This window comes from Rhinichthys klamathensis, unplaced genomic scaffold (genome assembly GCF_029890125.1).
Source record: "Rhinichthys klamathensis goyatoka isolate OS25496 unplaced genomic scaffold, OSU_Roscu_1.1 h1tg000362l_1, whole genome shotgun sequence".
NCBI classification, from domain to species: Eukaryota; Metazoa; Chordata; class Actinopteri; order Cypriniformes; family Leuciscidae; genus Rhinichthys; species Rhinichthys klamathensis.
The window spans coordinates 917,731-940,558 of NW_026606871.1; the positions used below are offsets into that span (position 1 = coordinate 917,731).

Below are 22,828 nucleotides of genomic sequence, written 5' to 3' on the forward strand. Positions count from 1 at the left end.
GAATAAACTTATTCAGATTATGTTGTTCATTGCTGTTTCCATATACAGTATCTAATAAATTATAGGTTAGCCTATATTATAAAGTGGGGTCAAACTTATTTTGATAAACATAACAATCTAACTTTAATATGTAAAACGTTTTTACATTGAGTACTTTTTGAATTCTGTTTAATGTTTGAATTTATGTCGAAACAATGTATCCAACATCAGTTAATCTCAGCAATATTTAATCAAAACATTTTAAAGTCGCGAATCAGTAGAAGTGAACTGTCCGAAGAAGAAAATAAAGCATAACTGACTCCAGAAAGAGCTGAACATCAAGATACTCTCATGCAAGTACATTTTGTTTTATTTTTATATAGTCTAAGGATTCTTTAATGATTATAATCATGAATTCCTTAAGGAGAATATAGTGTAAGACATAAGTGTCTTATCTGTCAAGAAACATTTAGTTAATTTACCTTTAGATGCAGGTGTATTACTACTAGATTAAGTTTGTCTAGAAAAACTTTGATGTTGAGAAAGTCAGGTAAAAAAAAAAATGGTAGTAGTTTTTAAGCCTTGAAGTTTGAAGTCTCTTAAGTTTAAAGTAGTTTTTAAAGAATGTTGAAGGAATAAAGATTAATTGGAGTTGAACAGTACTGGCTCATTTAAATATTCTGTCAATGTAATGGGATTTTTCCCGAGTTTTTATAAGTTTGGTGGCTTTAAAGCTCTGAGGAGGAGTTATAGTAGTCAGAGATGTTTGTCATAACTGTAATCTTAAAGGGAGAGTTCACCCAAAAGGAGAATTTAAATCACTCACCCTCAAGTTGTTCCAAAACTGTATGAGTTTCTTTCTTCTACTGAACAAAAAAAGATTATATTTTGAAGAACGTGGGTAATGAAACAGTTGATTTACCACCTTGACTTCCATAGTATGTTTTTTATTTTTTTTTCATACTATGGATGTCAATGGGGAACATAAACGGCATATTCTTTAAAATATAATCGTTTGTGTTCAGCATAAGAAACAAATTGATACAGCCTGTCATACAGGTTTGGAACAACTTGAGGGAATTTTCATTTTTGGGGGTGAACTATCCCTTTAATGAAAAGGCTTTAATAAGTAAGTCGGTTACACTTCATTTTAATGTTTCCCTGTTACAATGTAGGCTAATTATACATTTAAGTAATGAGTTGGCTAATATTTACGAACTACATATACTTATTATGGTTATGGTAGGATTAGGGTTTGGTTTAGGGTTAGTTGCATGTAATTATGCTTAATTTTATAGTTATTACTATAGTAAATAGGCTACATGTAACGTGTGGCAAGGACACAATAAAATAGTGTAACCAATTAATTTAATAACAAAAAGTATGTTGGCTTTCTCACGCCAACATAAATATTCATCCTATTATAAGAGTCTTTTTTTTATTATTAATTTATTTTATTAACAGAATAGGCTATAGCTTACAACAACAGTATTCCAGTCTCTATATGATATCTATGATTCCAGCAGTAGGCTAGTTTCGTTTCTTACGATCATATGATCACGTTGTTATCATTTGTGACGTCGTTCCAAAACAGCCAATCATATTACGGTCTGAAAATATTGTCAAAAAGCCAGCCAATCAGAGGGTTCTTGGGTCGGAGTGTTAGAACGAAGTGTTGCTCTCAACAGCCACAAAGTTTACAACTGTAACAAAATGTCAGGAAGCAAAATAATAAATGTGAGAGTGCGCGACGTGAGATTCCCGACTTCACTAGAACAACATGGATCGGATGCAATGGTTTGTTTTCTATGAGATTCACTTCTCTGGTGTTTATATCAGTCATTTTATGCACCAACAACAATGAATGCATTGCAGTTGGTAATGAATGTGATTGATTCGCAGCACACCGATCCAGATTACTCTGTGGCGTATGTTGTTCTTGAGACGGACACTGAACTGAAGGGTTATGGCTTGACTTTTACTGTGGGAAGAGGGACGGAAATCGGTGAGCTTCACAAATCTAGCATTTATACAAATACTGTATGTCATATGACCATGGCGTGCGAGGGCAATGTCTTATTCAATAACGACACGAGCCTGACACCTTCTGGAGAAAACTGTGATCAAGTACTCCTTCATAATGGAATGAACGTGAATATTACAAATGAATGAACAATTGTAACCAGCTTGCTGTTTATCTTCTTGATTTTTCATTCAAAATCTGTGAATCATGGCATGGACTCCTTCAAGTACCAGCAGATATTAAACGCATGACTGCCTCTACTAGAAGCTTTAACTTGGCAGTGGTTGGACAATAATCCAAAGTGCACCTCAAAATCAACACGAAAATGGTTTCACTGACCAGAGAATGAATATTTAGCATTGGCGAACACAACCCCCTTTAAACCCCTAATGCAAACCTGTGGGATGGATGAACTAAAGAGGAGAGTCCAAAAGCGACTTCAGAATCTATGGGTTCGTTTACTCGACAATGGCGCGTTTTTTTTACTTACCAAAACGATCCCGTTCACACAGAACCACGAAAACGGCTAAAAACGCTGTATTCTGCTGCCAGGCCAGTAGATGGCGATGTCACTTTGTAAAGAAAAGCTACGCGACTGAAAGCGTAATACGCATGCGCATGATGTCACCGTTTTCACAAATTCATGTTTTTGTAGTTTACAAGGAGACGATAGCGGTATTCTTCTCAAAAGCATGCATTTTGAAACCCTGAAAGTTAACATTTTCAGGCCCGCAAAAAGCTGTTGTCGTTTAAATAAATGGCCAAAACGCATACAAAGTTTTTAGTTGAAAACGGTGTGTGAAACCGGCCTCTAAAAGATCTAAACTAAAACTAAAAATGTAAAACTTTTTATGCATTTTGGACGTTAATTTACACAGCATTTTGCACACTTTTGATAACGATAATGTTATCATTTCCGTGTACAATTACAAAAAACGCGAATTTGTGAAAATAGTGACGTCATGCGCATGCATATTATCTTTTCAGTCTATCCACCTTATTCCTGATGACCTTACTGGAGTTTGAATTATGGGTGGCACTTCCGGTTTGGGGAACTTCCATTCAAAAAGGCTGAAACGAATCATTTCAAATTATAAGGTTGCCCTACAAATAAAGCTGATCCGTCAGTTTGACTGGATGAGCTGTCAATTTTCCTTCATGATTTATTTTCAGACATCATGAGAATAACGTTATACTTGGTATTTTAACGTGACATGGTATAACAAGAATATCTATGGCAAGAGCTCTTTTCAGTGGCTGCTTTCTTTTCCTCATGATGATTTTTATTTTTTCCTGTGCAATCCGCTGTAAAAGTATGAAAAAAGTACAACATATACGGCACATTTGTGGTCTGTTCTCCCGAATTTAATTTACGATAATAATTCACTGGAATGCACGAAGAATCTCGTTATTCTCCTCAAATCCTCACGTCTCTTTCCAGGTTTGTTTTCACAGGTAAATGCAATTTATAATCTGTCAAAATGACGGAAATTACTTTCATATAGTGTCACGTAATTCTGAAGTTAATGAACATTTTTGATTAAGGCTTGTTATACAATATATTTGCCTACTACAGTGATATTTAACCAAAGACTCGCGCGTTTGGGGCTATTTTTGGTCTGTTGACCTTGTTGATTTTAAACTTTTAAATTTCATTTTAATGTTCTATGGTTGAAGGGTGAGTCGATTAATGTCATCTCATTGTGACTCTTTTTTAACGTATTGCGTTCATAGAGCGAGCCTTTCGCTGATTGTTCACAGCTTAATGGAAGTTACACCCATAATTCGCGCAAAGCGTCATGGGGCGTAGGAATAAGGTGGATAGGCGTGTGTGTTTCTTTACAAAGTCACATCGCCATCTACTGGCCTGGCAGCAGAATATAGCATTTTTTGCCGTTTTCCCGGATCCGTGTGAATGGGGATCGTATTGACAACGTTGTCGTATGTACGTGAAAAACGCAAAGGAAACGTTGTAGTGTGTAAGCGTACCCTTAGATATGTTACTTTGACAAAGAAAGGATGCACAAAGAATTAAATAAAGTGCCAACAATTGGGGAACACATTTCAGATAACAAAAAAAATTTTTTTTAATGATAAGAATATTTTTGTCTAACAATTATTTTACCAAAGGTTAAAATTCGTTGAATATTTTGAATGATAGACCTGTTTTGCTAATATTTACCAATATTAGTGCTCCAATAATAATAATAATAACGTCTGCATTATATTTGTCCACGCATTACAAGTAAAGTGCTTCACGTAGTCAGATAAGTTTTCTCAAGTAACGCATTACTTTTACATTTACAACAAATTATTGGAGTACTTTTACTTTCCCCAACAATGCTGTTCAGTTTATCAGTACCATGCTTGTATTGGAATAAGTATTCCCAGCTAAAGCGGTGACATTGTCATGATGTAACCAGACGAACAACGTTGATTGTGTTGTGCTAGTGTTGCACAAGGAGCTTCAGAAAAGGGTGTTTTATATTATTGCTAACAATAAAAGAGCTGTTGTTTTGGCGAAAATATCTCATTTTTGTATCCCTCAGTTCTAAATTATGATAGAAATTCCCATTTTTTTGGGACTAGGTTATACTAATCTAGGTCAGTGTGTGTGTGTAGTCGTATGTGCAGTTAAAGCCTTATCTACGTTGGTGTTGGGGAAGAGTTTGGAGGAGATCACCGGTGACTTCAGAGGCTTCTACAGACTCCTGAGCAGTGATGGACAGATGAGATGGGTGAGTATCAGGTGTGTTTCCGTCCGTTCAAGACTTCTTCGTGTTCAGCTGAATCAACAGATGATCTCACTGATAGATTGGACCAGAAAAAGGAGTAATTCAGCTGGCGACGGCAGCCATTCTGAACGCCGTCTGGGATTTATGGGCACGAGTGGAGGGAAAGGTGAGCAACAAGATCGATTCTTTTACATGCTGTCAATTTGAACAGATGTCGTAAAAATTCATGAATATCATTAATATGTTTTGCAGCCCTTGTGGAAGCTGCTTGCTGACATGGTGAGTACTCGATTTGTAGTCCTTTGTTCGATTTGAACAAAGGAATATTACTTAAAGTATGCAATATACGAAATGTGACTGTATTTCCATATTGTTACGTGTTTCCGAGTTAATCCGGTTATTGAGCAGAATGTAAGACAAGACCTGATTTTTGTTTATTAGATTGTAATTCTGACATTTCGATGAAAGATTATGGCTCAAAAGGTCTATAAATGGATGAATTGTTCACAACAAGACCAGTAACATGCATTAGAAAAAATAAATAGGGCCAATTTTGATTTTTATGCTGACTTTAAAATAGGTCAGCGTGAAGAAAGCAACTGTGCTTTTTAAACGTGTTGAACATTCAGCATTATGTGAATGTTTATGAATCCTCTGCCTAGGATCCTGTGAAGTTGATCAGCTGTATTGATTTCCGATATATCACTGATGCGCTGACAGAGCGGGAAGCTTTAGGTGACGTCATTTAATCAGATATTCCTCATATAATGAATTACTTCTTATACTCCATAATAATACTCCTTTTCTCTTTCTTTTAGATATTTTGGTAAAAGCCAAAACGGGAAAGAAAACTAGAGGTGAATTCAGTTCATAAAGGCTATAAACTGTTGAACATATTTATTTATTTATCATATTATAATTTTTCATATTTTGATATTCATATTTCTTGTCGGAAGAAATTTTGGGGGTTTTATTCAGCAAGGATGCATTAAATTGATCAAAGGTGACTATAAAGAGTTTTACATTGTAAAAAAAAATTTTTTTCAAGTAAATGCTGTTCTTTTGCACTCTCTATTCATCAAAGAATCCTGAAAAAAGCATTAAGCAAATATAAGCAGCTGTTTTCATCATGATAATCATATATGTTTCTTGAGCGTCAGATCATCATATTAGAGTGATTTCTGAAGGATCATGTAACTCTGAAAACTGGAGTAATGATGCTGAAAATTCAGCTCTGATCACAGGAATAAATGACACTTTACTATATATTCACATAGTATATGTTTTTAGCTATTTTACATCGTAATAATAATATTTCACGATATTATTGTTTTTACTGTATTTTTGATCAAATAAATGCAAAAAATTAAATAAAAAATCATTCCGACCACAGTCTTTCAAAAGGTTGTGTATGTTAAGAATTAAGATGTATTCTTAGGACCATTTTAACAGTTTTATTTATTTATTATTAATAAAACAACAACAAAACACAAATACTGTCTAACAGCATGACAGAGTGAGAGTGTAAAAGAAATAGAGTTCATTCTGCCATACTTTTGATAATCCATGTTCTTTGTGATGGGCACAAATGACTTAAAAAAAAAATAGGTGTGTGTCTAAAACCCAAATTGGGCTGGACAACAAAACAAAACAGATAGATATATGCACACTATTTCTCTAAAGTCGGTGTAAAAAGGAAGCTGCAATAGTCTTTCCGTCCATATTGTGAAGTATATCCAAGTCAAACGGCTTCTCGAACAAGAACAGATGTGGGGCGGGGCTTGATTTTGTCCTGGGGGATTGATTGGATGGTTGTGGTTTGCTATTGGTGGATCTCATGTGAGTGACAGGTTGCCCCGCCCTCGTCATCAGAGAAGAGATGTTCGAAGGGGAAGATAGGGTACGTAAGGGTACGTTTACACGACAACGATATGCTTAAAACGGAGAATATTTTCCTTTGAGTTTTCCACGTACAGACGACACCATTGTCAAAACAATCCCAATTCACACGGATCTGTGAAAACGACTAAAAACGCTGTATTCTGCTGCCAGGCCAGTAGATGGCGATGAAACACTATAGACTGAACACGTAATACGCATGTGCATGACGTCATAGTCTCCAGAGATTCGCGTTTTTGTTGTTTTCACGGAGACCGTTTTCAAAAACTTGCACTTTGAAACCCGTTTTCAAAAATTTGCGTTGTCAGTTTTTAGTTTTACGTTTTTAGTTGAAAACGGTGTCGTGTAAACAGACCCTAAGTGGCACAGGAATTAAAAAAAAAATGATGTGCACGGATAAATCATTTAGAATAAACACTGCAATATTCCATAAACAATAAGACCTGTCAAGCTTGATTTCATGGTGACTTTAACCCCCTGCAGAGGAGCAGATGTTAAGGGAAGGCTATCCTGCTTACACCACTTCATGTGCTTGGCTGGGCTACACTGACCAGCAACTTACCCAGGTACGCCTGTGCTTTGGCTGTTTCACTTTCTGTTATAATCATATTCTGACCTTAACAAATATCATTTGCTTTGAATAGCTCTGCTCTGAAGCTCTTGCCCAAGGATGGACTAAATTTAAAGTGAAGGTTGGGGCCGATTTGCAGGATGACATCCGTAGATGCAGCCTTATCCGAAAGTTGATTGGACCAGACAACACCCTGGTGATTCTCAGTCAAATGTGTATATATTGCAAAACAGTAGATAGATATTTCAACCTGATCAGATTTAGCCAAAAATGAAAATTAGCCCATGATTTACTCACTCTCAAGCCATCCTAGGTGTATATGACTTTCTTCTTTCAGACGAATACAATCTGAGTTATATTAAAAAAATGTGCTGGCTCTTCCAAGCTTTATAATGCTTATAAAGCTTTAAAATTTCCAAGCATCACCGAGTGATGTTCATAATTTATGATGGATAGATGGGCTTTTATGATGGATAGATGCACTTTTATGATGGATAGATGCACTTTTATGATGGATAGATGCACTTTTATGATGGATAGATGCACTTTTATCATGGATAGATGCACTTTTATGATGGATAGATGCACTTTTATCATGGATAGATGCACTTTTATCATGGATAGATGCACTTTTATCATGGATAGATGCACTTTTATCATAGATAGATGCAGTTTTATCATGGATAGATACGCTTTTATGATGGATAGATGCACTTTTATGATGGATAGATGCACTTTTATGATGGATAGATGCACTTTTATGATGGATAGATGCACTTTTATGATGGATAGATGCACTTTAATGATGGATAGATGCACTTTTATCATGGATAGATGCACTTTTATGATGGATAGATGCACTTTTATCATGGATAGATGCACTTTTATCATGGATAGATGCACTTTTATCATGGATAGATGCACTTTTATCATAGATAGATGCAGTTTTATCATGGATAGATACGCTTTTATGATGGATAGATGCACTTTTATGATGGATAGATGCACTTTTATGATGGATAGATGCACTTTTATGATGGATAGATGCACTTAAATGATGGATAGATGCACTTTTATCATGGATAGATACGCTTTTATGATGGATAGATGCACTTTTATGATGGATAGATGCACTTTTATGATGGATAGATGCACTTTTATCATGGATAGATGCACTTTTATGATGGATAGATGCACTTTTATGATGGATAGATGCACTTTTATGATGGATAGATGCACTTAAATGATGGATAGATGCACTTTTATCATGGATAGATACGCTTTTATGATGGATAGATGCACTTTTATGATGGATAGATGCACTTTTATCATGGATAGATGCGCTTTTATCATGGATAGATGCGCTTTTATGATGGATAGATGCACTTTTATGATGGATAGATGCACTTTTATCATGGATATAGTAATGGGCGATATAAACGATATGCAATATAAACGATACAAAATTGGTCTACGATATGGATTTTAATTATCGCGATAATGCATGTTGACACAATCTACCCACAAAATTTAGAGCCACGAGCTGCAAACGGCTGCAATGCATCATCGTATTCGTCATCTTGAGTAAACATGGCTGAAAGCGAAACGGAGGAGCTGGTGAAAAAAACCGGTGCAACATCCATTGGTTCGGATTTAAGCCGTCCGACGAGCAGCAGCAAACTATACTCTGTAGGGGCAACAGTTCTGGCTAACGCCTGTTTCACACATGCTCCGTTTGCAGTGCATATGTATGTATTTTTTCCGTACCCATGTTAACAGGCCTGCACGCGGATGCGGTGCGGCAATGCGTTTCAGGAGCGGTGTGTATACAGCAGTGCAGCGATCGTTTCTACACAGTCTATTTTTGCTGTGCTGCACGTGCTGAATTAAAGTGACAGCAATGGTTCATGGTCAAAATGAACACGGATTGATATGAAAATATAGTAGGGCTAATCTTTTTTACTAATATAGTAAAAAAAAATTATACTATTTTTCAATCATTTTGTTTTTAACTTTAAGCTGGGGGTAATTAAAGCAAGGAAACTACACAGTAACATTACCTCAACAACGCGACATAATGGATGCACTTGTCTCTTCCTGAAACAAGTTCTTTGTGATTGCAATATTTCTTGTAAAAAAGATTTAAATGCAAAAGAAAAGGGATGAGAGAGCTTTTTTGTCAATTATGTATGTTTTAATTTAAAATGTTTGCGATGTTAACATAAATGTATAAATGTTTTGCCACTTGCTTGAGCAACTTAATATATAAATCTATATAGAAGTAATAATACGATATTATGATGGATAGATGCACTTTTATGATGGTTAGATGCACTTTTATCATGGATAGATGCACTTTTATGATGGATAGATGCACTTTTATGATGGATAGATGCACTTTTATCATGGATAGATGCACTTTTATCATGGATAGATGCACTTTTATCATGGATAGATGCACTTTTATCATGGATAGATGCACTTTTATGGACTTCAAAACAGAAACTCCATTCACTGCCATTATAAAGCTTGGAAGAGCCAGGACATTTTTTAATATAACTCCGATTATATTCGTCTGAAAGAAGAATGTCATATACATCTAGGAGGATTTGAGGGTGAGTAAATCATGGGCTAATTTTCATTTTTGGGTGAACTAACCCTTTAAGTTGAATGTTAAGTTGGTCCAGACTGTGAACGGAAGGCTGCGTTTGGGGTGTTTAATGACCTCTTCTCTGTCAGATGATTGATGCCAACCAGCGGTGGGATGTTAACGAAGCGGTTAATTGGGTAACCAAGCTGGCAGAGTTTCACCCTCTGTGGATTGAGGAGCCCACGTGTCCAGATGATATTCTAGGTCATGCTTCCATCTCAAAGGTAAACTGGTTCACTGTGTTCATTATTAGACGATGTTAGTCAGGTTTTGAGGGGTTTTTGTCTTGTTTTTAGGCACTTGCACCCTTTGGTATTGGAGTGGCCTCTGGAGAGCAGGTGAGAGTATATTTATTGGGTATAAAAGCCCGTTCACACTATGAATGATATCTATAATGATAATAACTATATTAGTGTCCACACCAGCAGACAATATCATTTAGTTCATTCTAAGGGCGGTGCAGTTTTGTCGTCTGCCGCTTTAAATACGTGAGCTCTTAAAGCAGTTTGGATTCTGATTGGCTGTTAATGTTTTTATCGGTCATCAGCTGAAAAAAAAATTGATTCAACGATATCTTCCTCTGGGCCGTTATTGTTTTAGTTGTGGCGTGACTAATTTTCAGAACTATATTTATCGTTATCATTATAGTTATCGTCTTAAAAGGTTAGTTCACCCAAAAATTTAGATTCTATCATTAATTACTCTCCCTGATGTCGTTCCAAATCCGTAAGACTTTCGTTCATCTTCAGAACACAAATGAAGATCTTTTTGATGAAATCTGAGAGATTTCTGTCCCTCCATTGACAGTCTACGCAACTATCACTTTGACGCTTCAAAAAGTTAATAAAGAGATCGTAAAACTAATCCATATGAATTGAGCTGTTTAGTCCAAATTTTCTGAAGAGTCTCGATCGCTTTATATGATAAACAGAGAGAATTTAGGCTTTTATTCACATATATCAATGTTCATTGATCAGCGAACATAAATAGAAGCGCAGCCTAACCTTCTTGAGGTGAATTTGAACTAAACCGCTCAATTCATATGGATTAGTTTTACAATCTCTTTATGAACTTTTTGATGTGTCAAAGTTGAATATTCAATAGCTTGAACTGTTATTGAAATCTGTTATGTTCTTTGTTATCTGTCAATGCCATTTTAAATGGAAATTTCATCATTTAATCACCCTCATGTTCCAAAACTATATGCCATTTAGTCTGCGGAACACAAAAAAGATACTTTTAAGAATATTGGAAACAACACAATGACATCCATTATCAGGTATCTCCTTTTGGGTTCCATAGAATAAAGTCAACTACACTCACCTAAAGGATTTTTAAGGACACCTGTTCAATTTCTCATTAATGCAATTATCTAATCAACCAATCACATGGCAGTTGCTTCAATGCATTTAGGGGTGTGGTCCTGGTCAAGACAATCTCCTGAACTCCAAACTGAATGTCAGAATGGGAAAGAAAGGTGATTTAAGCAATTTTGAGCGTGGCATGGTTGTTGGTGCCAGACGGGCCGGTCTGAGTATTTCACAATTTGCAAGAGCTCACCAAAATTGGGACAGTTGAAGACTGGAAAAATGTTGCCTGGTCTGATGAGTCTCGATTTCTGTTGAGACATTCAGATGGTAGAGTCAGAATTTGGCGTAAACAGAATGAGAACATGGATCCATCATGCCTTGTTACCACTGTGCAGGCTGGTGGTGGTGGTGTAATGGTGTGGGGGATGTTTTCTTGGCACACTTTAGGCCCCTTAGTGCCAATTGGGCATCGTTTAAATGCCACGGCCTACCTGAGCATTGTTTCTGACCATGTCCATCCCTTTATGGCAACCATGTACCCATCCTCTGATGGCTACTTCCAGCAGGATAATGCACCGTGTCACAAAGCTCAAATCATTTCAAATTGGTTTCTTGAACATGACAATGAGTTCACTGTACTAAAATGGCCTCCACAGTCACCAGATCTCAACCCAATAGAGCATCTTTGGGATGTGGTGGAACGGGAGCTTCGTGCCCTGGATGTGCATCCCACAAATCTCCATCAACTGCAAGATGCTATCCTATCAATATGGGCCAACATTTCTAAAGAATGCTTTCAGCACCTTGTTGAATCAATGCCACGTAGAATTAAGGCCGTTCTGAAGGCGAAAGGGGGTCAAACACAGTATTAGTATGGTGTTCCTAATAATCCTTTAGGTGAGTGTATATCTTTAAGTTAACTTTGAGATTCCATACTGTACTGTGTCTATATATGTGTGTGCTTGTTTGCAGTGCCATAACCGAGTGATGTTCAAGCAGTTTCTCCAGGCCTCGGCTCTACAGTTTGTTCAGATTGACAGCTGTAGGGTGGGCAGTGTCAATGAAAACCTGGCCATCATACTCATGGCTGCTAAGTTTAATGGTAAATCGAACGTTAATATTATCCACACATGTCTCATTTGCTTGTCTATGAAATACAGGAATGTGTGTCTTGTTCTTGTTTGCAGTTCCCGTGTGTCCTCATGCCGGGGGTGTGGGACTGTGTGAGCTTGTTCAACACCTCATTCTGTTTGACTACATTTCTGTGTCTGCTAGTTTAAGCAATAGGTATGTGTGTTGAACAAATGTGTGTATTCCTCTTTTTTAAGTCTAATGCTTTGAAGCCTTAGCCTAATGCTTACTGAAAGAAATAGTTCATCCAAAACTGATGTTGTCATTTACACACCCTCATCATCATCATCATCATCATAATATTATTATTTTGTAGGACTATTCTTTTTTTTTGTAACACTTAACAATAAGGTTTCAGTTGTCAGCATTAGTTAACTACATTAGTGAACATTAACTAATAGGCTAATGAATGATACTTTATAAAGCATTTATTAATCTTAGTTAATTTCAGCATTTTTTAATACGTTTTTAAAATCAAAAGTTGTATTTGTTAACATTAGTTAATGCACTGTAAAACTAACATGAAAAATGAACAACTGTATTTTTTTAATTAACTAGCATTAAGATTAATTATGTTGTATAAAAATGTATTGGTCACTGTTAGATCATGTTTGTTGATGCATTAACTAATGAGATCTTATTGTAAAGCGTTACCATTTTTCTTTTATTGTAGAATATAAACAGAGATTTTCTGTCTATAAAACAAAAATCAATGGATATGTTGAGCTCAAAACGTGCTCCATAAAAGTAGTCTAGAAAACTGTATTCCACGTCCTATTGCTGGTAATAAGTGTGTGTAATAGACGGGCAAAACTTTTCAAAATGGACTAGTTGGTGTGTTGTAACTAAACTAGTCTTCAGAAAGCCACATGTGATTAGGCTGGCTTTGATTTCTCCTCATCTCAATCTGATTTTATTTTATATATATATATAAAAGTCTAGATAAACTAGTGTAAATCACTCATAAACTTGATTGTTGCTGGACAACTAGTTAAAGGGATACTTCAGGATTTAGCATTAAGCTTTGTATTAGTAGAAAACCTGTAGTATTTTCGAATTACCGTGCTTTCCACCCTCATATCCCCCTGAGACGAGAGATTTATGTATTTTTTGTCTGGAAAAAATCCTCCGATGACGCAAAAATCGTCATTTTGCGTCATGGGAGGATTTTTTGGCCAGACTGGCTAAAGACTACAGTCAGTAGTAGGGGCTGTCCCGCATGTTCTCAACCCGCCCATAGAGGCTGGGATCTCACTCACAGAATGTACACATAGTGTCAGACATCTTTTTTTGGAAGCTAAGCTAGCAGGCTCTTGTTCTGTGGAGAAAGCTGAGTAGTAGGGGTTACCATCCTCTTTTTCCCGGACATGTCCGGCCGTCGATGTCCGGGATTCAGCTTTTGCTTTCTGCAGTCGCCATTCATTGTTTACATGCACACCTTTTGTTTCAATCTAACTGAATTCATTCCGATTGGTGAAACTGAATGTAGTGTTTACATGAATTCTAAACAAGTGATCGGTTGATGTGCGTTTTAACATTGCTAAGAAAATTCCCGCTCCTCCGTGAGAGATACGAGACCGGTGCGTCTCACAGGTGTCGCTCATCGGAAATCACGCCACCGGCCTCGCGCCGTTCTCCCGCGGCCCTCAGTCTCGTCCTGCTCGCCACAGTAAACATGATGAATGGCGACTGTAGAACGCAAAAGCTGAATCCCGGACATTTTGGGCAGACTCATCGCGGAGACTCACTAGTAGCCTAGACTTGTTGTTTAACTACTGCGCTCTGTTACCGGTAGGCGTGGCCTCCTAGGGCAGCGAAGCAAGTGCATTCTGGGAGTTGTTGTCTTTCATCCACATAAGCCAAAAATACATTTTCTGGCTTTTCTCAGTCTAGAAAGCTCCAAATTCAAAAATAATTTCACATTTCTTCTACATTAATGATCTATTTTAAATACACATTCATCTTTCCAGAGGTGAAGTATCCCTTTAAGTCACTTCACTAAGAGATTATAACTCACTAACCACCATCCCTTGCTAACTGCAACATCCTAGACTTCAAAATAAATATAGAACATAAAGAAATCTGTGTAATGTTGGTCGAAATCATGTTAATATATTAAAAATAAGAGCAAACAGCTAATTGTGTTTAGTGGACCATCTGTGAAAGGTCAATGAAGTCAGAAGTGAAGATTTTCAAGTGAAAAACAGAGTAATTTCAGTTTTGGGTGAACAGTTCCTTCAGGTCTTAAGCATGAACTGATTTTGCTCTATGTATTGCAGGATGTGTGAGTATGTGGATCATCTGCACGAACACTTCAGAAGCCCCACCATCATCAGAAACGCCCACTACATACCACCAGTGGTGAGTTAAAGAAGAAAACTCGCACAGCTAGGGATTGCCTTTATGCTTATGCCTTTAAAATCACATTAAAATGCACACAGAGGAACCGATAAGCAAGATGGACGTCGTATTGAATGCCGGTGCTCTAAAATGAAACTGGTTCTCGATACCCAATCTCAGTCTGAATCAGTTATTCCACTTTTACTATGCCACAGTTACACACGTTTCTCCCTGAAACACTCGTGTGTGTAGAACTAGTTTATATTGATCAGTGTCTGTGGTTTTTGGTTGTTTTTGCTGTGAAGGCTCTTTGAAATAGCTAGAATAATTTTCTGAATTGATATGGAAATGTGCCTGCGAGGAACTACTTCAGCCATGCAGTTATAGAAATATAAGCCAGCAAAGCAGAATAAAATGAGATAAGTCAAATATGTAATTAATATTAGTAATGTAAAAATACTTATAATGTAATAAAATTATGTGCTCATGATGATAACATACATTTTTGTGTAATGTAATTGGCCTATGCTTTTACATTTATACATTATGAATTCACAAATTGATAACTCAAATGAATTCTTCGAATTAATACTACTGTATAATTAAGTTAAATGTAATAAAATATAATCTTCATCATATAATAATTTTAAATGAAAATATTTATCCTTAATTGTAGGGCTGGGTATCGATTCAGATGTTCAAATTCGATTCGATTTCGATTCACAAGCTCACAGTTCAATTCGATTTCGATTCACAAGCTCACAGTTCGATTCGATTTCGATTCTCGATTCGATTTCGATTCTCGATTCGACTATAATGAATATAGATGTAATACAAATCTCAGTCTAAATATCAGTTATCATTTTTTAGACAATTTTCTATTACATTGATCTCACCTAAATGTTTGTTTTTACAATGGGGTATTTTTTTTGTTAAGAGTTTATGCAACACATGGAAGCTTGATTTCAATCTTTGAATTAAATTGAAAAAAGTAGCACAAATAAATACAATAGAATAGGCCTAAAGACACAAATAAAGAGACATAAAAAGAAAAGTTTTTGGGTAGGTCAGAAATACTACAGAAACTGAATAAAGTAATCCAATGTAAAATAACACTGGATAGTCTTTTAGTCCTGACTGAATTAAATACATAGCCTATTAATTCTGATTCCTTACAATTAATGCTATATTTTGTTGTTTTGACAACAAAATGAACGACAGACACATATGGCTGCGTTCACTTTAAGAACTAGTGCACGGATCCATTACTGTTTCATTATACTGTCTGTCAGACGCGTTTTATGCTTATTTAAGACATAACCGACTGTCTTTACAAGGTTACTCACCAAGACCAGAGTTTTGACATCATTTTGCGTGTTTTTAACTGTTAAAGCGATATAATCCACGAAAAAGAACTTTTGTTACTGGCGAGCTGTTTGTGAGGCGGATTTAAGCTTTACTGTATGTGCACGCAATAAAAAACACTCGCGAGTGCGCGAGCACAGGATAGTTTAAAATTGCTTGAATGTTTAAACTGGTAAAACTTAAAAAAGCCGTGAAAATGATAAACGTTAGTTACGATGCAATGCTGGCCCGATTGTGCAAGTAAATCATGTCCCGACTCCTAAACACGAGTGTGTATATAAATAGTCTCTGGTGTGTATCGACGCCTGCAGCGCTTGACGCTTGCCTTGTGCAGAGTGAAGACGCAGCGCCGCGAGCCCTGAATATGGAAAAAATCGATTCGTGGCCGTTGAGAATCGATTTTGAATCGACCACATTTTAAAAAACGATTAATCGAAAAATCTATTTTTTTGCCCAGCCCTACTTGTCACTGAAATCACAATGCAACCTTGTTACAACCTTAGTGTCCTAGTTACATATGTTACATGTACTTACTGCAGTAATAACAGTAAATTATGCATAATTACATGCAATTAACCCTCAACCAAACCCTAACCTCAACTTTATAGTACATGTTGTTAATTATTATTACTCGCTACTTAAATGTATGATTACACTCTAACAAGGGGAACTTAAAATAAAGTGTAACCTAATAAATTAAATAATTAGCTCCATTTGGACAAACTTGTATAAAATGAAAAGTGGTGGATATGGATATTTTGTAGCAATAAATAAGTGTTTCTACATCTTCAGGATCCTGGATTCTCTTGTGAAATGCTGGAAGAATCCGTGCAAAAGCATCAGTTTCCCGAGGGAGAGGTTTGGAGAGATATTGAGAAGCAATAAGCATCAACACATACTGTACATGATACTGTACTGACTAATGAATATCATTCATAAACATACTTGAAACCCTGCTAGATTGTCTTGATTGGCAAACTATGAATGGGGAATGAAATGTATTCTTAAAAGGGATCATTTTAAGGAATATGGAGGTTTTTTTTACTCTTATATATCCTATTTTAATGTTCTTAAAGGTTATTTGCTTATGTTGCATTCCTAGATGTTGGAAATCGAACGTGTGTATGTTGAAACGTGTCTGTCTACTAGTCTCGACTTGGGAAGTGACTAACAATGGGGTTCTTGGGAGAGCGGTGATTGAAAACAATCAAATGAAAGAACAAAATTTCATTTTTCAATGCATGAAAATTATGCATTTTTTAACATATAAATGTGTTTTGTCGTGGGTTAGACTCACAGCCAGCCAATAATAAACGTTCATGCGAAGAGAAACTTGGGTTTCGCAGATAAGTATAGAAAGTCATATAGTATATTTTGGATGAAAATTTCTATAATATGTCATTTGGATACTTGAATTCATTATTCTTCTAATGATAGAGTACACATAACTTCCCAGCTTCTTGTAGATTCCCTGTTTAACCCTAAACATATGCTATTATTACAATATAAAGATAATATTTGAGAGATTTGTATGTTGTTTTGTATGTTGATCCAAATGAAAATCAATTCACACATGCAATGCATACTTTGATTTAATATTGTACACAATGTTTTATGCTAACATTGCTCATATTTTCTTTTAAATCATATACTTGTACCTCATATGGAACATTTTTACATCCTTTCTCCATTAAAATGTCATGAGCAAGTGATTGATTTTCATGAGTATCTGTTATTTTCCACCAGGAGGCGCTGTTTCTCTTCCCAGTAAAGTCATCTGGAGATCAATGTTTCTATTGAAGACTAAAGGGCATTAGACGCGAGATGCATGAACTCTTTACAGGCTTTAATGATGAAGAATCAAAGCTTTGTCCGCACACTGACCTCTTTGTTTCATGAACGACTTTGGCCATGAGGAGAGAACGGAATCACATGCCGGATTTATAATGACTATATTTACAGACGTCCATCAAATCCAGCAGATTGAAGAGGGTTTAGTTGAAAAGCAAACAAGTAAACACAGCACTGACACTAAATGAGTTTCTGCGGTGTTTCCAGCCGTCAGCTGGAGTGCAATTATCATTTAGGTTCAATTTCAATTATTCAGGTGTAGTTGCACCAATGGCCATGAGAATCACTGTCATAAATCCTATAATCTCCTCAGTGCTCAAGTACTGGATTTCACTGTAGACGTGATGAAAGTTCACATCAGTGGAACAGCACAAAACTGCCCTTTCTGCAAGCCACGTGACCTTTAAAGGAATGGTCCTAAAATGAGAGGAAATGCAACGGCACATTACAGACACTTAATATGAGTTCATTTTAGACTAATAACTGAAGGAATTTTTGCTTTTTAACCATGAGAATTAAGTTATTGGACATAATTTGCTCCATTTACATCAAACTTTTCTTTTAAAGACGTTTTGGTAACACTTAGGTACAATAATGCTCATTAGTTAAACAATGAGCAATACATTTGTTACAGTATTTATTCATCTTTGTCAATATTAGTTAATAAAAATCCAGCTGTTCATGTTAGTTCACAGTGCAATAGCTAAATGTTAACTAATACAACCTTTGATTTTAATAATGTATTAGTAAATGTTGAAATTAATATTGAATGAGATTAATAAATGCTGTAGAAGTATTGTTCATCTTAGTTTATGTTAACTAAGGTAATTAACTAAATTGTAAAGTGTTACCTAAGTTTTTTATAAAAAAAAATATTCCCGAATGAAAAAAAGAAGTGTCACATCATTTCATTTACAAAAACTATTTAATTAAAAGGTGTTACGGAAGTGCAATATGGGTAATATTTATTTAGACAATGGCACTTTCCCCACAATAAAATAATGTTTAAAAAAAGACAATATTATGTAGAAAAAATATCCTATATGTAAACCAGAAAACGTTATGCTGGACAGTCCTGAAACATCAGTAAGCTGAGCACAGAATTACAAGCCTCAATAAAAAACATCATTACAATCAATTCAAATTTCTCAGTGCAACTTGACAAACATAATATGTTGCATTTGTCGTTTTGATGTTGATCTGGTGATAGTAGATCTGTAGTCGTCTGAATCATTCCAGCAAAACAACAAGAACAAATCATTGAGACCGCAGTTACATCCCATGTTCCCTGGATCAACGAGTGATGAAGGTAAAGCACCGAGATGCCATATTACATGCTAATGTGTAACCGGAGTGCAGCTCTTTCTTCCATTCATTTTTTATTGTTTACATAAATCCAACAAATGACACCTGAAAGGTGATAAAGCAAAAACCTCTGATTTAATTTGGTCTGGTTAGACTATAACCTGTCTAGAGAGACGTGACATGTATAATTAGACTAGGCTAAGCAGGACTCATATACATCTGAGGACACTAATCAACATGCAGTGAAATATTAAAAGCATCCTGACATCTCACAGCAATATGCAGCACAGTTTATACAACGTGCAACTTCAGGTGCGATCACACTTTCCACAGTTCTGCACATTTTCAGCTAAATTTCACTGAAATGGCACCTTAAGACTGAATGCACAGTTAGTGGTCATGTGTTATTAATAAAAACAAGGCCTACTAAACATTTACTTCATGTAGTATTACATGTACCTGACAAAAAATATTGACAGTTTTGTTTTACACTGATGTCTGCAAGCATACAATACTGTAAGGAAAATGATTGCATTAAAAAGAAATCATTATAATTTAAGAAAGCAGATGTTAAGCTATTCTATGGTATGTTAGAGCTGCACGACTCGGGATAAATGGAGAATTATGATTTTTTTTTGTTTAAAGCAGAGATCACGATTCTCCCACAATTTAACATGTCCTTTACCAGAGGCTCTGACAAGCTGTGAATTACCACATCTATTTAAAGATAAGAATATTAAATCAACTTGAATTAAGTATTCTTAAAGTGATTGATTCAACGACTCCCTTATAAAACTTCACTTGTTTCATTTACTGGATGAATCAACATTTCTAAACGAATCTCTTGAATGAATGATTGAACATTTTGAACAGTGCACAGTTTTGTTCGCTACTATAGACATTAGTGTTTAGCTATATCCGAACTATAAACTTCTATCCAATACTTCTGTGCTCATTTAAATCATTGTAAGACAGGTATTATTATAATGTGGTTAAAAAGAAACTGTTTCATACCTATACGTGAGTGTTTGAATCGAGATTGTGGTCTTTTAAAGGAACACTCCGACTTTTTGGGACTTTAGCCTATTCACCTTATCCCCCAGAGTTAGATAAGTCCACATACCTTTTTCATCTCCGTGCGTGCTATAAGTCTGTTTGACGCACCCACCGCTAGCCTAGCTTAGCAAAAAGACTGGATGTAAATGGTTGCAGCTAGCATACTAATCCAAATAAGTGACAAAATAGCGCAAACATTTTCGCGCTCTGAGACGCGCTCTCTGCTCCTCACCACGGCGCGTCTCAGGTGCTGCGGTTATCACTCCGCCCAAGTAGCAGTGCTTCGCCTTCTGAGAATATAGTTCCCAGTATTTATACGGTTAAAATATGTCTGTGTCTCATGTGACTTTGTTTTTTGTACACTCTGTGACTATACAAATCACAACATGTAAATAGGAAAATGTTTGCGTTATTTTGTCACTTATTTGGATATGCTAGCTGCAACCATTTACATTCAGTCTTTGTGCTAAGCTAGGCTAGCGGTGGGTGCGTCAAACAGACTTATAGCACGCACGGAGATGAAAAAGGTATGTGGACTTATCTAACTCTGGGGGATAAGGTGAATAGGCTATATGCACGCATAAGTTCCGCATTTGACGCAAGGATGCTCGTCAGTTTCCGGTTGGGGAGATTAAAGCGGAGGAAAACCGAGGAAAACGGGATTATGGCAGAGTCTTCAAAATTTACTGTCCTCCCGTCTTTGAAACGAAACTTTCATACGTTTAGATGTAATTTTATATATAGTTATGTTTATTTAATATAATTTTAAAAAGATGCATAAACACAACGAGGTGTGTCTGTTTTGTCAGTTTTTGTGACTAACGCTTCTTTAGTATAACCATGGAGTATACAATTCAATATAAATTCTTGTATTGCATTGGACTCTATGATCGGCGGAAGTTATCGAGCATCCTTGACCTTCACCGGAAATACCGCCGTGCATAGAGCCCATAGGCCAAAGTCCCAAAAAGTCAGAGTGTTCCTTTAACAATTAATCGTGCAGCTCTAATGTATGCATTTGTAATTATTATTTCGTGTATGTTTATTCATCTAAAAGAGTAAATACAGACATAAAATTAAGATACTATAAATATTGTCTTTAGATTTCAAGTACCAGCCAACACTAGACTGAGTGAGGAGCTGAACGCTCGCTACCTTTAGCACCAGGTACTTCCTTACTGGTTTTATATTTGATTTGCAATCAGCTGCAATAAATAGAAACATTGGCAAGCTCAACTTGCAATTACATGGAATTGCTCACTAGCGGGGTGGTTATATGTGGTTCAATGGGGGGAAAAATTATGATAAACAGCACAAAACAGGAATAAAATTACAAATAACCCAGACAGCAACATATAGTGTCGGCCCAGATCCGGCCCACATCTGAGCCGTGTGGAATCCACGTGTACCAGATGTGGGCCGACACTATACAGTCCCTCCAGAAAAACGCGATTATGCGATCGCATGATTGTGCATAATCAGCCAAAGTCGTATTTTTCATATACGCTGCACTTTCGCCGCATAAATTGCCGATTTCCGTGCAAAATATGCGGCGGGGCTTGCATGATTTCATAATCCTCGCATTTTCATTGCAAAAAAGTTTGCTTCACACAAGAGCAGCCGTTTCCCCCCGTTGCCATGGGAACGTTATGAAGTGACGTGATTACGCGACGTGAACATCATCTAAAGCTGTAAAACAGGAGCACACTTTATTTTTTTATATTTTATTTATTCATTTTTACAGAAGTTGTAGCATATTCCTTTTGTAAAGCTACATAACTTGTTTGACTCATCAATGTTTTGTAAGTTTGATCATGATGTGTTTATTAAGGTCTGAAATAAAACAAGATGACAACATAAATATTCCCAGCACTTTCTGTGATGAAGTTATGCTTGCTTATCATAGGAAGTAATAAGAAATGACTCTTTACTTTAAGGTAGTAGCCTAGTGAGAACAGGGTGTTGGGGGAATCACTTTTTATTCTCTTTTTCATCAAACCGCAGTTTTTGCAAGTTCCCGCAATTTCATCGCATAAAATTGCATAAATATCCCACATATTCCATCGCATTTTTTAAGAAAACTGGCCGCATAATAAAGGATTTTTGCCCGCAACAATCACAAAAAAACTGTGTTTTTCTGGAAGGACTGACTATTGCTGTCTGGGAACTGAACTGCAGTCTTGGCAGGGTTAAAAGATATGATTAAAATGTCCACATTATGAATATATTTGTTCCATCAATTGCCAACTAGTAAAGAAAATAAAAAATGTCCTCAGCAAGGAAGCTTAATTACTGTAGTCACTATAGTGAGATGGCAAGATCCACTCTGCCTGCTTTACTACCACTTATCTGAGATGATGGATGGAAATAAGCACCACTTAATCTGATAAAGGATGTAGGGACAAAGTGGCTCCCTGATAAACTGTTGGTCAATCCCAGACAGCAACATAGTGTCGGCCCAGATCCGGCCCACATCCGGTACGCGTGGATTCCACACGGCCGGATCTGGGCCGAGACAATGTTGCTGTCTGGGATGACCAGACCAGACGAAAGTCTGTCCAACAATGGATTGGTCCATACCCAGACAGCAACAAAGTGTACCGGATCTGGGCC

General features: G+C 36.4%; 1 protein-coding gene across 1 annotated transcript; it reads left to right on the forward strand.

Annotated features, from left to right (window-relative positions):
• The first annotated feature begins 1,625 nt into the window (after window positions 1-1,625).
• enosf1 (enolase superfamily member 1) lies at window positions 1,626-16,900 on the forward strand. The gene is made up of 15 exons (XM_056233199.1): window positions 1,626-1,776; window positions 1,882-1,984; window positions 4,625-4,740; window positions 4,817-4,903; window positions 4,990-5,016; window positions 5,400-5,472; window positions 5,556-5,594; window positions 7,120-7,202; window positions 7,281-7,403; window positions 9,947-10,081; window positions 10,154-10,195; window positions 12,140-12,269; window positions 12,355-12,454; window positions 14,578-14,659; window positions 16,796-16,900. Exons 1-15 carry the CDS (start codon window positions 1,693-1,695, stop codon window positions 16,886-16,888), a joined length of 1,317 nt encoding a protein of 438 aa, XP_056089174.1. The 5' UTR covers window positions 1,626-1,692; the 3' UTR covers window positions 16,889-16,900.
• The last annotated feature ends 5,928 nt before the right edge of the window (window positions 16,901-22,828 follow it).

Excerpts from the sequence above, each read along its gene's own strand:
- enosf1 (XM_056233199.1), top strand. The coding sequence starts at position 1,693 with ATGTCAGGAAGCAAAATAATAAATGTGAGAGTGCGCGACGTGAGATTC. Across the intron at positions 1,777-1,881 it reads AACATGGATCGGATGCAATG|CACACCGATCCAGATTACTC; the intron begins GTTTGTTTTCTA and ends ATTGATTCGCAG. Across the intron at positions 4,904-4,989 it reads GGGCACGAGTGGAGGGAAAG|CCCTTGTGGAAGCTGCTTGC; the intron begins GTGAGCAACAAG and ends TATGTTTTGCAG.